Below are 15,284 nucleotides of genomic sequence, written 5' to 3' on the forward strand. Positions count from 1 at the left end.
TTTTTCTTTAATTTGACCTAGTGACCTAGTTTTTGACCTCAGAAAACCAATATTCAAAATCGACCTAGATTTCATCAAGGCAATCACTCTGACCAAATTTCATGAAGATCAATTGAAAAATACATCCTCTATTGCATACACAATGTTTTTCTTCGATTTGACCTAGTGACCTAGTTTTTGACCCCAGATGACCCATTTTCGAACTCGGCCTAGATTTCATCAAGGTAATCATTCTGACCAAAATTCATGAAGATCAATTGAAAAATACAGCCTCTATCGCATACACAAGGTTTTTACGTGATATGACCTAGTGACCTAGTTTTTGACCCCAGATGACCCATTTTCGAACTCGGCCTAGATTTCATCAATGTAATCATTCTGACCAAAATTCATGAAGATCAATTGAAAAATACCGCCTCTATCGCATACACAAGGTTTTTCTTTGATTTGACCTAGTGACCTAGTTTTTGACCCGAGATGACCCATTTTCGAACTCGGCCTAGATTTCATCAAGGCAATCATTCTGACCAAAATTCATGAAGAAGAATTGAAAAATACAGCCTCTATCGCATACACAAGGTTTTTCTTTGATTTGACCTAGTGACCTAGTTTTTGACCCGAGATGACCCATTTTCGAACTCGGCCTAGATTTCATCAAGGCAATCATTCTGACCAAAATTCATGAAGAAGAATTGAAAAATACAGCCTCTATCGCATACACAAGGTTTTTCTTTGATTTGACCTAGTGACCTAGTTTTTGACCCGAGATGACCCATTTTCGAACTCGGCTTAGATTTTATGAAGGTTATCATTCTGACCAATAATCATGAAGATTAATTGAAAAATACCGCCTCTATCGCATACACAAGGTTTTTCTTTGATTTGACCTAGTGACCTAGTTTTTGACCCGAGATGACCCATTTTCGAACTCGGCCTAGATTTCATCAAAGTTATCATTCTGACCAATATTCATGAAGATTAAATGAAAAATACAGCCTCTATCGCATACACAAGGTTTTTCTTTGATTTGACCTAGTGACCTAGTTTTTGACCCGAGATGACCCATTTTCGAACTCGGCCTAGATTTTATCAAGGTTCCCCGTAGACTCCCATTATAAAAATTTGCAAGAGGTTCAACTTTTTCAAATCAGTCCAGCAAAAATCCAGCATATGACCCCATCATTTTTATTTGCTGAACTTTCTATGTATATTCTGAAGTTTTGAAAAATTAGAGTTCTAACTAATTCTACATTGTAGAAAAAAAGATCCGAACGTGCAGAACTACCTTAAGGAAAGAAATAAAATCTATTACTAACTCGACAATTATACATGATAATTTTATCATAACTAATAGCAGAGATATTTACATTTCCTAGACATGTATACTCTATAAAATATTTAACAGTATAATAGAATGCAGCTATATTTAACAACATCAATGATAGCACTAATACATATAGAATCATCCTTATATTCTAAAATATTTTTTGTACATGTATGTCCAAAATTGAACCTTTTATACATAAACTCATATGATAGTGCGAATAATGTAAACACAGTACATTTTTTGTTATTATTCTTATGGTGTCGTATTTCATTAGTACTGTTACATTAAGGTAGTAGAGGCGTAATAGAGTACCTCCTTTTTGAAGAGTATTCAATTCCAACCATAAACCCACTTTTACTGCAATTCTCAGGGGGGCGTAGGTTCAAGTCTTACTTGGACCAAAATTGTTTCCTTACTTTCCACTTTTTATAGTAAGTTTTTGTTTCTTTGATTGATTTATTGTACAAAAATGAAAAAAAAAAAATGATTTGACAGATCTAAGCGATTTCTTGCTTTTCAAAGTGAATTTACTAGTTAAACATAAGAGGTAGAGTTACACATCTTTAAAATATTGAGTTACATGCTGTAAAAGTTCTCTATTTTGCTTCCCTTTTTAGATTACATATCGTGGAAGAAATTTAGGTAAATCTTACGTCTGCCCCAAGGTTATTTTTGAATGAAGATAGCAAAATTCATAACAGAAACATAGGATTCGACCTTATTTTTTCAATGTTGAAGATAGAATTCTGTATCATAAAATCCGTTTACTTGAGGAACCCTAGATAAAATGATATTCACATTTTTATTTTGTGTTTTATAATTATTTGCCAATAGTTTGATGATTCTTTTATTTAAATTAATGGTAAAATGAGTTCTCTGCAAACGTTTTGTATAGTGACCATCACTTTGAAATTTGAGGAGATACCATAAGTTATACAAAATTTATAAAAAACGACACGGTAAAAGTTGTTAAAAAATTGCAAAACAGTGCAAAACATGGTCATCTTTAAGAATATACCAAGCAAATGCCATTTTGTAAACATTGCTATTACGCCTCTACTACCTTAATATTCAGCATTTGTACTTATTGCGACTATGCTTTTAACATGTTTGAAGATAATACATATAACAAATATTACAAACTACCACACCTACTTTAATTAAATATAACCTTATATTTAGGTAAAATCTTGTTTTTCTAAAGTATAAACACAGAAAACGCATACACATAGCAACAACTGTGTTAAAATATTGTACAACAAAATCTTTGAGTGTTTATATTGACGATAAGGGAAAACTGTTTCAGTCCAAATAAAGTACATTTATACAAAAATCATATCTGAATGATTATTCATCAAAAGTAACGAGAAAATTCTTCTTAAGGGTATGTTTATCATTTATGCATACTAAGAAAGAATATTTCATATTTAATTCAATACTAACTTATATGTGGTAGCTAAAGCGTGAGCACCTCTCTTAAAACACTCATTCAAGTAATGAAATTTTCTTTGGATATACAATGTAACTCGGACAGGAAAGTCAAATATCCCTAAAGGACGTTATACCGTCAGCAAATAAAAATATCGGCAATTCAAATGAAAGAACAAGTAAAACTGTTAAAAACGTTCACATGAGAATGTACCACGAGGTGTTCTATTCTGGTTGTTATAAGTTTCATGACTCACCGGTACCGAAATAATTATATGCTATTTATTCTTATTATGTACTTAAATAACGCTTTGAGATACGCCTTTTACTGACAAGAATCAAAGGCATTTACAATTATGGTACAGAAATAGGAGATATTTACAAAAGGTCGGAAAATTTTGAAAAAACAAAGGTAGCTTTTGAGTTTATAATCGACCGAAATATGAGATAGTATCTGATGTTTGATAGTGGACGCTGTTACTTATGTAGGATATTAATTCTCCAACAATTAGAAGCGCATAGGACAATTAATCGCTTCAAGGTTTTCGATTGGTCTCACTTTTGATTACCCATTCAAACATTGTTTCAGTTATAGTGGAGTTCCTTGGTAGAACCCTTGCCCTTTGTAAACAAGCTGGATGACTTCGTCACATCAAAACATATTACACTTCAGACGAGGTTTCGGACCAAATGTGGTGAGCAAATAGTGAATCGAAGCGAGTAATATCAGCTTTTAGACCACAAAGGCATGAACATGGTGCTTCAAGTATCATCAAAGACACCAGTTTAATGAATGATAATGAATAAATATATTTGCATGCAAGTTTCGTGTCGTACATCACATTCTACATTATTTGAGCGTAACAATTAGTTCATTTGAGCATAACAATTAGTCAAGAGTCTGTAAAATAATTACATTTCACATTTAGCTGATAACTGATGTCATGTCATTCAAATTAGTCTTGCTATGTATTCGTGTTTTCCACATTCCTCCACCTCGGATTCATTTCAGGAAGTTGGCAGTGACTTGCAAAAAATAGTTTTGTACTTGTACAGAATCATGGAGCTCTGATTTGGTCAACTGCCCACCGTAACATAATTAAGATACTGTTAAGAATGGAGATGTACACCAACTAAAACTTTACAAAGCAAATTTATTAATACTAGTCATGTATAATGTATCATCCATTATCATACAAAATTAGAAGTGCCTTATTTGAAACTACAATACCGAAACACTAGAATAGTTATATCTACGTATTTAATGGTATACGAACCAAAGTCCAACGGTAATGATCTTTCGGGTTCATTTATTACACCAAATACTGTTCCAGTTAATGTGCATCTATAATTTTTTCCGTAGTGCTTCTAATATTCCGTTAATTGTCAAAGTGTCCAAAGTGTCATTTCATAAGAACATTTATAGTTTAACTGAAAAATTGATTTGTTTTGCATTATATCATTTATAAATATCTAAAATCCTTCAGTTTGTCGTATTTTACATTAAAGCAATCTTCTATAAATGTTTTCTATTTATTAATACACTGTAGAGTACCGACCAGAGAAGAAGAAGTTAGTAAAACGTAATGGGATGTTTATTATCGTCCACCCGCTTTGTATTATGTTTACATAGAGAAATGTCTTCTAGGTATGTCGGTTTTAATCAGCTTCTTTATTATAATAGTTATCTTTTGCTGGAGTAAGCCTTAGTCATTTCCCATTACAAATGTCAGCAGTTTCATTATATGTGGCACTACTGTACTTCATTATTGTTTTCTAATTGTTTCACCAAAATTCAGCATTTGCATCTTGCCCCTGGTTGGTGTTTGTACACCTTTCGAAGTAAATATACTAAACTTTTATTGAGATGATCTCGACGGTTTAGACTTATTTAGTTCGTCAACTATATTCCTGATACCGTCCCAGTCTACTGTAAGATTTGGCAGACTCCTAAGCTTCTCAACAAGCGTGCCAATAGAAGCTGTTTCTGGAAATGTATCACGCCAGTGAAGAAGCATTTTATATATCCTCATGGATGTGCTATGATTGTCTGCTTTAATATGTTCAGTCTCAACCCTTCCTAATCCAAGTGCTTGTCCTAGTATTTGCCAGTCCTCGCCAATTACTTGCGAAACTCTACCTAGAGTCTGATCAGATAAGTCTTCCGAGGACACCAATTCTAGCGCTTCATTGCCTTGATACCATTCAGACTTCGCAAGATCAGTGTCAATCTTATGTGACTCCACATCTGGACACGGAATGCTCTGTATGCTAAATTCCGTACCAAATGTTATGATATTTTTGCTACCAGACACACCGTGGCTTTCGTGATTACATGCATATGCTTGTGTATATGGCAATTCCATGTTCTCTGTAACCCCCTGAAATTTTCGAAATTCGTACGTGATAACGGATTCAGCAAAGCGCCTTAATTTATCTGCAACCACTCTTTTGACATTACTAGGAGGACAAAGATTCAGCAAAGAAAGCTGTATATGCCTGTCATTTAATCTTATTACTCCAGCATGCTTCAGATCAATTCTGACTATTGACAGGTTTTCGAAAAGAAGTTTTTTCTCCCTAAATTCTAAAATGGACCACTTTCCGAGAACAGCAGCAATTAATCGGTGGTAAACTGTTGGCACGACTGCAGAGTTGTCAAATGACATGACGAACTGGATCTCTGTTTGATTCTTTCCCTTCAGAAAATCTCTTATTTCCGCTTCTTGACTATGATCTTTAAGTAGGCTTGGGACGATATACCAACCTAGTCCAACTGCCACCTGTTCATTTTCATCGAATCTCAAAGCTTCTGAAAGGATGCGATGTTTCTGAAGGAACCAGAGAATTGTGTCTCTGTGAGTCATTATCAATTTGTCTTCAGCATTTGTCCACAGTTTGTCGATCAACGAGGTTTCTAACTTCCCTTCTGTTTTAAGGGTTTGCCATTCATTCCAAACATCTGGCATGTTCGTGATGAATCGATTTGCTGTAATGAGACACTTGAAAGCATCGATAAGAAACTGTGGATCCAGGACAACATATTTTGATACTGGCTCCTCGTCAAAGAAAAAGAGAGTTCCCTGATCATGTTGGTGTTTCAAAAACAGCTTTATTTGTTCGGAAGAACCAAGACGGTACTCGTTTTTGTTATCTATTTCAACTATTTTTGAGAATTCAACTATCTTTTCTTCCTTGTAGGGGTATAAAGATTTTTCAAGCTGGATCCATTTGGCTGGAACTTTGTTTGACTTTGAGAACGCTTGTCCGACATGAAATATTGTATCATTCAGTTTAACAAAAATATCATCTTTAACATCTTTGTTATCTACTGGAAAATCATGATGATATATGTGGTGAAGTGATTGCTTCCCTTTAAATATTGCTCTAACATTATCAAAGTAGCTATTTGCCTGTCGTCGTTTTGATCGATCGTCTCCTTTTAAGTTGTCAAAATGTGTTCCGACAAGAATGATTTTAGGTTCTGTTCCATCTCTGTTTCCAACAAAAGAGTGAATTGAGTTTACCCAAAACCGTATGTAGTATTCCATGGTTCTCTGGCTTCCGTAAGTACAACATTCATCCTCTTCATTGTCGTTTGGCACAACATCAGTAAGCCCATAAGATAAATTGAACACTAGCAGGTAAATCGCTTTTCTGCTATGAAACAGCGTATGGGTTGCATAAAATACGTACTGACCACCGAAATCCCAAATGTCATAAATTTTAGAGTTGTCATTGAAACTGTCATGCTCATTTGTGCTTTTAATCACTTGAATTAACTGATGTTTTTCTTCTTCTGACATGTCCTTTGGTTGATACGCTGTTCTCCTTTCAAATGTTTCGTCTCGTTTCGCTTTTTTCTTTTCCACAGGTCTGGACACAATTTTAATTCGTTTCGCAATATCTGATGGATCAAGACCAGAGTTTATTTTGTATGTTATATTTCCATATGAATCTCGTTGGCATTTATAGTGCGCGATGTCTATACCGTTCGTACTTTGCTTACTGTCAATATCTTTTCTAATAAGTCTGTTTACTAGTGATGTTTTCCCTTGTCCAAAATTTCCCACGACATTTACTCTAATAGAAGAGTCTTCTTCGATACCGTCTTCAAGTGCCTTTCTGTACAAATCAAAAGCATATGGTCCATATTTCCATTCATCTAAAATACAAAATCACTCCAAAATTATAATGCGAAATATTAAATTTAGGTTATTTTAACCTGTTAAGGTACTTGTGTAGTTCATGTTTTATAAAACTGGCATAACATTATTTACCTCATCAATAAAGAACGAATTATTTCGGATCATCTTAATCATAGAAAAGTATCTCAGAGCTAAGCTGAAGGACCTCTTGTGTTAAAATTTGACCGTATGATAAATATAAGGGAAATCTGCACCTTTGTTTGCTTATTTATTGAATCGCATTTCAACGCTCACTGACTTAAGGGCTCTGTGCAAGCATCAAGTACACAAAGGTGTGAGGTAAGTAACAGGAAGTCAGCGACGTGATCCAATAGGCTATGGAGTAAAGCTGTGCGAATTTTAAATATTACATATTGTAGGTTTTGCAAAAATATGACTGTTTGTTCATGTAGCAATGATGTGATGGGATTTCTTTATGAATGAATACTCTCAAAACCAAATGTAAATTCGTCATGATTATTTGATACCTTGGTAGAATGTAAACATTCGTTACATGAGACAGGTTTTCAGAAATCTAAAAATTTACAGATAGCTTGGGCTATAAACATTTGTGTCTGTTAGCCCGAAAAGTCTGGTTTATTTGGCAATAACCATTTTATTTTATGTTTCAATATTTGCTAAGTACTTGTATACTATAGTTTGATGAAATGTGTAATGGACCTAGGACACTTCTAGCTTATATTTTGAATGCAAAATTCTCATGACGTATTTAAAAGTACACGAATTGTTTCGAATCACATATAAACCAATGTGTTAGTTAACATATTAAAGCTGAAACTGGTTTGTATCCGTTCTTATTAAGATGTTTTTCTTATTTCTGTACCTGTTGCAAAACTAAAGGTTAAACATAGTATGAACTTTTTATGCAGTTTATTTCAAACTATCAGACCAAATAATAATTTTGTATCAGCAAATATTCGTCGACTCCGGGCTGTCAAAATTGTTTTCGAAATGCTGCTTCCAGGGCAAAAACAATTACAGACAATTTTACCATCATGTTTCACATCTTGTTTATTTAAATGTAATTAAAAATATGTTGTTTATGCAAATTTGTGATTCGTCTGCACCCTTTTAGGCAAGAATGCTTGTTGCATCATTAGTTTTTTTTTTTTACAGTAAATACGTTTTGATAACTTCTATTGTATAACTATCATGATTTTTGTGGGAGTAAATATGTTTTTTAGAGACTAAATGCTTATCTTGTCATTTAATACATAAATGGTTTTCTTTTAAAACTATACCACTGGGCGAGCATGGGTCCTGTCCACCTGGAAAAACGATGGAAACAGTAAATTGGTGTTATGCCCGATTTCCAAAGTCCCGGAAGTGTTTACTATAAATTGGATCATTTGAATGGGACAATGCCTGGGTAGAACTAACGAGGCAAAGAAGTTGATATATAGTATTACAATAAAAATATTGCAATTTTAATGCCTGTTCTGGGCGAAGATTAAGATATTAAGAAAAGGCAGTCATCTCATCAAGGCCTTAGGGTTCGTAGGGTTCTCGCTGGGGATGAGTACCAGTGGCACAGAAAGCATTTGGCTAAAACATGACAGTTCTTTGTAGGGCTTGCCTAAGGAAGCTGTATCGTAAAATTTAAAGTTAACTCAGGATGCGTCTGACTGCAACCCCGCTAAAAATGTCAAATTCAATGAAAATTCAACCCAATGAATAATAATGATTACACAGTATTTACAGTGTTTTCTTCTGTCATTACAATACATGTATAGCATACCAATGTCCATGCTTTGCGAACATTTGTATGTTATTTGAGTTACAAACAGATGTAAAAATATGTGACTATCAAGTTATTAAAAATGAATATAACAAGTATTGGTTAGTTTACATTTGGGAACACCCTTTAGTTATATTTTTTTTTTTGTAAAACACAATAGTTACAGAAAATGTGTATAATTAATATCTACATATTATGCTGGCCAAATTTGGTTTTGATGCACGGGTGAAATAATGTTGTGTAAAGAAAAAAAGCTTTTGTATGTATATCACAGGATACGTAAATCCATTTAGGGTAAACAGTCACCGTTTATGGTAGAAATATTGAAAATTTGACCTTAAAAATAATCTCAAGTATGTAGTTTAGTTTTCACTCTTTGAGAATGCAATGACTAAACCGCTAGGTGAAGTGTCGTCTCTTTGATTTCAGCCAGCAGCAGTGTGATCAGTAGCATATATTGTACCTAGTATCAGGTAAAATTTCAAAATACATGTACATACATAAATGTATAACGACTTATTTTGTATTTATGATCTAAATCGGTTGACAGTTTCGTCCCGTTATGATTATTACCTGGAGAAGTTGCCAACTAATCAGACAAAAACAGATATGTGACATTTGGGACAATTACAATATGCTGATATGTGGTTGGTAGAAATAGTCAGTATGCCAAATGCCAGTTAGCTACCTAACCCAAAATTGGAGTATGCACAAAATATTTTTACATGAAACGGTCCTACAAAATGTACCTTCATAGAAACTGGATGATGAACTTTTTCACCATTGAGCATTTTGAAATATTCAAGATGGTCGCCAAAATTCAAAAAAAGACTTGTCGCCTAAATTATAGAAAATTTGGACAATATTATTAATTCATATATTATTTTTGTTGCTAGAGGTAACAAAATAAACATTAACTGTATATTTCAAAGAAGAAAATCATTTAAAAATCCAAAATGGCTGTCAAAATGGCCGCCAAAACGGAAAATCCCTTTATTTTGCATTAGACATTAAATATGCAGGTTTTCCTACTGTATTAAATCATTTCCAATAATTGAATGTTTATACATGTAACACTTTAAATGTTTCTTTAGTAACTTTATAACAAAGAGGTGGATAAAATGGATGTTCTTATTCAAAAGCATTACAATCTGAACACAAAACATATAAAAGAAGGTGGTATGTTTTGTGATCAGTTTGCTACAAATAACAGTAAGGATACACTCAAGGACTTTAAAACGCCCAATCTGTGCATTTGCAAAATTTAATTCAAGAAGATAATCGTTACGCATAGGCCTAACAGATAAAGGTAAAATGGCGGAAATTGGTATGTGCTTCTTGAAGCTCATATTCGGATAAGTATTATTCGGATATCGGTTGCCATCGCTGGATAGGAATAGCAAATAACTGTTTGTCTTTACATTGTTAAAAAATAAACAAATTGACCATTTTGTCCAATGATAAAAGGGTAAATTTATTTTTTACGTTGCAACACGCCAAAGTAGGTGACGTTGACGTAATGTATTTAACGTTAACATGGTGGTTTTAAAAAAGAAATACTAAAGCCGCAGCTTGTCCACTATAATTTTGGTAACTGAATCTCCCATACCGATATAAGTGGTTGGTGATTGATATTTTCGATTTACAGCGTTTCAGTAAAAGTTTTGAAAAACGCCTTTAAATAAAAGTCGAGAAATTTTGACGAAAACGTTGCTAATGAGCTTGGTATCGACGCCAACATGTAATAACATTTAATTTTTATAAATGCGTGGTGTGAATTTTGTATAAGGCGAGACAGTGCACAAGCTACACATGCATAGGCGGCATAGACGGCAATGATCATGCTTCAGGTATCACAAAAGGAACCACAATATCAGATCAGATATAATGATTAATAATAGGCAAGTATATAACTGCTTTAAAGCAGCATGCCTCCAGATTTGGGAAAAATATTTTTTTCTTCTTTCAAATTGAAGTTTGGCCATATTATGAACATTAGAATATGAATTTTTGTTTGAGGCTTTATCAAGTGTAATCATAATGCTACTGTATTTAATTAACTTATCCCTGTGCTGTCTTAATATTAGAACACTTATTATTCAAATACGTTATATCCAGTTTGACTTTCCAAAAAGCTATTGGACGATTGACATGTATAGCACTTCAGCTTTCGAAGTCTCTGCCAGAATCACTACATCAACATCTACATCACTGAATGTTTCACCTTCAACCTTCGTGCACCTATATTGAGAGGTTCAGGTTTTATGGCAGTTACAGAATATTGTGCAGCGAGGTGAGCTACAGGACAATACCAAAGGGATGTTGCAAATGGTTATTCTGATGCACAATTACAACAGATTTTGGGGAGGAATGTTGCCTTCCGGGATTGTCGACAGTTCAAGCCTCTAAGAGGTCTGGGTTCAAAGCACTCCTCAATATGCGTGCCTGTATGTGTGCTCCTTTGACATTCTCATAGAAAGAGTCTGATGTAGGTGAGAATGATTGTAATCTGAGCATCATTTGGATGGTTTTCTTTCCCATATCCCATACCCAAATGTAATATCTGATATACTTTCAGCTCATTTCTTACCCTAACAGGTTGCAATGAAACATCTTCTTTAAACTGCATCGACATATCCACTTTTGTTCAGATTGAACTCTTTTGTCAGCTGTTTGGTACTTAGCTTAGATACATTATCGCACCCAGGCAGACAGGACATGAGCAGCTAATTGGGACATCAACTGCCTTACTTAGTCAGTCATGTGAGATCATTTTTCTTGCTTGCTGTTGATACTGTTGCAACCTTTCCAAAGATATTATACATTAAAAATTGCTCAGACACTAGGACGTCATAATACGACGTCCAATTATAATGTCAGTATGCGCATATGTTCTCTAGCCTGTATTTTCCCGCGTGGTGGCAAGAAACAATCAGTTATATCGTACCCAGTATGGATACGATATGTTGTCAAACTATGTTTACCGGAAATGCAACCATTGTCAAACAGGTGAAACAAGGATGTGTTCTAGACAAACGGGATATGATCAAGGTCTTTGCAGGAGGTATCAGTTTTTTGCCCCCTGTTACGAAATGAAAGGGGCTAAAGGGCTGTCCGATATCAGGAATGATTATTTGGACATGAAAAATGAGAAACGAAACTGCTGATCGTTGCCACCTGCATTGAATTGTTCAATGATAATGTTAAGAGCACACAAACAGACATGCATATGATGGAGTGGTTCTGACCCTGACACCCTTTAGATTCTGATATGATATCTGGAGCAAGGATACAACTCTTTAAGAGGCCTGTCTGTACCAACCACAATCCTTGAAGTCGCCCCCACCCCAACCTCGGTACCAGCATTATCTTAAAGTTCGTTCTTTCTGGATCAGACAACCATGTGAAACAGCCGTTTCGTTCTGCAGCTCACCTTGCCTGCACAATATTATGTAACTGTCATTAAAACTGTAGCTGACAAAAAAATTGGCAAAGGACGTAGATGAAATACGGCAGGTGATGATTCTAGTGATTCTGACGGAAAATACTAAAACTTTACAATTATACACATGCCAATCGTTCAATAGCTCTTTGGAAAGTCATGCACAATATATCATATATAGATAACAGTGAACTTATTGAACACACATAGTAAATTTTATTCAGTAACGTTGCAGTGACACTTGATATATCATTGCTGGCATTTATAGCAAATTGTTCGCAAATCATACCTTCTTCTTATAAACATTTTATGCTTTTGAATAAGAATATCGAACATTACAGAAGGTGTGACCATTTTTATCAAAAAAATTCTATTACAAGAATAAAAATAATAGTTTTTATTACAAGAACTAAAGTAAAAGAATTTGGAACCTGTGAGGGCGTAAAATCATGGTAAGCATACTCCTGATACAAAAGAGCTTAGTACCGGGAAGGTATATTGCGTCTGTTAATGATTTCTATATTTTTAACATCTGTTTTCCTACGCGTAATGACATGGACTTGTCTACACATGTTTGTAAATAACGGCAGTTTTATCATAATTATAACAAAACAAAATTAATTTTGAAATTATGTGGCCATAAGTACGACATGATAGAAAGAGTGTAATACAGGGCTAATACATTCAATGGCGGTATATTTCATTTTTTTTTTATTTTCCTCTATTTATGCATACACAAATTGGAGCTATCTTTAAAGAGGCACCACAAAATAACTGTATTCTTTTGTATTTCCATGATGGTAATTATACATGCTTTCCATGAAGAAAATGAGAAGTAACAAGTATCTAGTTACAAATTGACAGTGACATATATCAGGCCGAGACAATGTGTGTAATGTCTTAACATTTTATTGAATTACTGTAGCAATATCTACAGAAATCAGTGTATTTAGTTAAATTTCAACCACAATTTGTTTCTACAGTGTAAGATAGTTATTCATCTATATTTTTGAAACTATGCTGAAAGGAGATTGACTTAATAAGTTTGCAGTTGAAGTTGTCAAAACACATTTAGTCAGGAAAGGCCTAAATTGTCCACCTGAAAACCTGTAGGAAATACGACTTATTTATAGACTAAACAATTTGATTTTACCCCGTTCCGACTAAGTTTCTTGAAGATACAGTCATAAATGTGGTCTCTAGAGTGTTAACAAGCTTTTCCTTTGATTTGACCTGATGACCTAGTTTTTGACCCCAACTAATAAAGATTTGAACCTGACCTATAGATCATCAAGATTAACATTCTCACCAAGTTTCATTAGGATATGGTCATAAATGTGGCCTCTAGAGTGTTAACTAGTTTTTCCTTTGAATTGACCTGGTGACCTAGTTTTTGACCCTACATAACCCATATTCAAACTGGACTTTGAAATTATCATGATTAACATTCCGACCAAGTTTCATGAAGATACGCTCATAAATGGCCTCTACAGTGTTAACAAGCTTTTCCTCTGATATGACCTGGTGACCTAATTTTTGACCCCAGATGACAGAATATCAAAATCGTCAAAGATTTTATTTAGGAAACAATTCTGACCAAGTTTCATTAAGATTGGGTCAAAATTGTGACCTCTAGAGTGTTAACAAGCTTTTCCTTTGACTTGACCTGGTGACCTAGTTCTTGACCCAAGATGACCCAATATCAAATTCATTCAAGATTTTTTTAAGGGTAACATTCTGGCCAAGTTTCATTAAGATTGGGTCAAAATTGTGACCTCTTGAGTGTTAACAAGCTTTCCCTTTGACTTGACTTGGTGACCTAGTTTTGGAACCCAGATGACCCAATATCGAACTTGTCCAAGATTTTATTGAGGGCAACATTCTGACCAAGTTTCATTAAGATTAGGCCAAAATTGTGACCTCTAGAGTGTTAACAGTCAAATTGTTGACGACGACGGACGGACGACTGACGACGGACGCCGGACACAGGGTGATCACAAAAGCTCACCGTGAGCACTTCGTGCTCAAGTGAGCTAAAAACTGAATAGAAACTTCTTAAGTCGAAAAAGGGGCATAATTTTGAAAAAAAAATGCATTAGAATTATGCTAAGTAAATGTCAGATCATGACAGTGAACAAGTGTGTGAAGTTTCAATCCATTGCCATTAGTGAGTACTGAGATACCAGCTTACATACAAAATGCAAAATAGAGTCATGGAACCTGTGCAATGTTAGTCAGTTTATCACAGTGAATAAGTGTGTGAAGTTTCAATCCATTCCCAAAAGTGGTTACTGAGATACAGCTTACATACAACTTTACTAAAAATTTCTGAGGCAAAAAGGGGCATAATTTTGTAAAAATGCAAAATAGAGTTATGGATCCTGTGCAATGTAAGTCAGTTTATCAAAGTAAATAAGTGTGTGAAGTTTAAATTCATGTCCACAAGTGATCATTGAGATACCAGCTTACATACAAAATTTCCACCCAAACAGGACGCTGCGGACGGGCGAGTCCAATAGCTCTAGTGTTCTATAAATAGTCGAGCTAAACATTCTTGTCTTGTTTTTAATCATTAAGTAGTATTATTGACAATGATAGTTACAAAATGTAAGACGACTTACCTATGTATCTTTGCTGTTCATCTGAAATAACAAATAAATCAATTTATGCAAATATGATAGTATAGACCATTATGTTTTTGTTTGTTTGTTTTGGGTTTTACGCCGTTTTTCAACAGTATTTCAGTCATGTAACGGCGGGCAGTTAGCCTAACCAGTATTCCTGGATTCTGTACCAGTACAAACCTGTTCTCCGCAAGTAACTGCCAACTTCCCCACAATCCGAGGTGGAGAACTAATGATTTCAGACACAATGTCGTTTATCAAGTAGTCACGGAGAACATACGCCCCGCCCAAGGATCGACAGACCGACGCTCTACCCTACCTACTGAGCTAAGCGGGCGGAGTAGACCATTATGTTCTTCTATCTTGATAATATTCCAATAATGCAAACAGACCGTAATAAGTAGAAAATTCGAGGACGTAAAAACATATCTTGAAAATTCTAGCCACATGATATGTAATATATAGATACAAAAGATTTTGTCATACAATCAGTAAAATTATGCTGATAGTATCAAAT

The 15,284-nt window shown here is 34.5% G+C and overlaps 1 protein-coding gene across 1 annotated transcript; it reads right to left on the reverse strand.

Moving 5' to 3' along the window:
* Positions 1-1,101: 1,101 nt before the first annotated feature.
* On the reverse strand, positions 1,102-14,807 carry LOC128552139 (probable serine/threonine-protein kinase qkgA; the record flags this gene model as incomplete). The annotated part of the gene is made up of 2 exons (XM_053533155.1): positions 1,102-6,920; positions 14,765-14,807. Coding segments are annotated over 2 exons (2,349 nt in total), but the record flags the coding sequence as incomplete, so codon positions are not given.
* Positions 14,808-15,284: the final 477 nt, after the last annotated feature.

Source organism: Mercenaria mercenaria, unplaced genomic scaffold (assembly GCF_021730395.1).
Source record: "Mercenaria mercenaria strain notata unplaced genomic scaffold, MADL_Memer_1 contig_2075, whole genome shotgun sequence".
Classification (NCBI taxonomy): domain Eukaryota; kingdom Metazoa; phylum Mollusca; class Bivalvia; order Venerida; family Veneridae; genus Mercenaria; species Mercenaria mercenaria.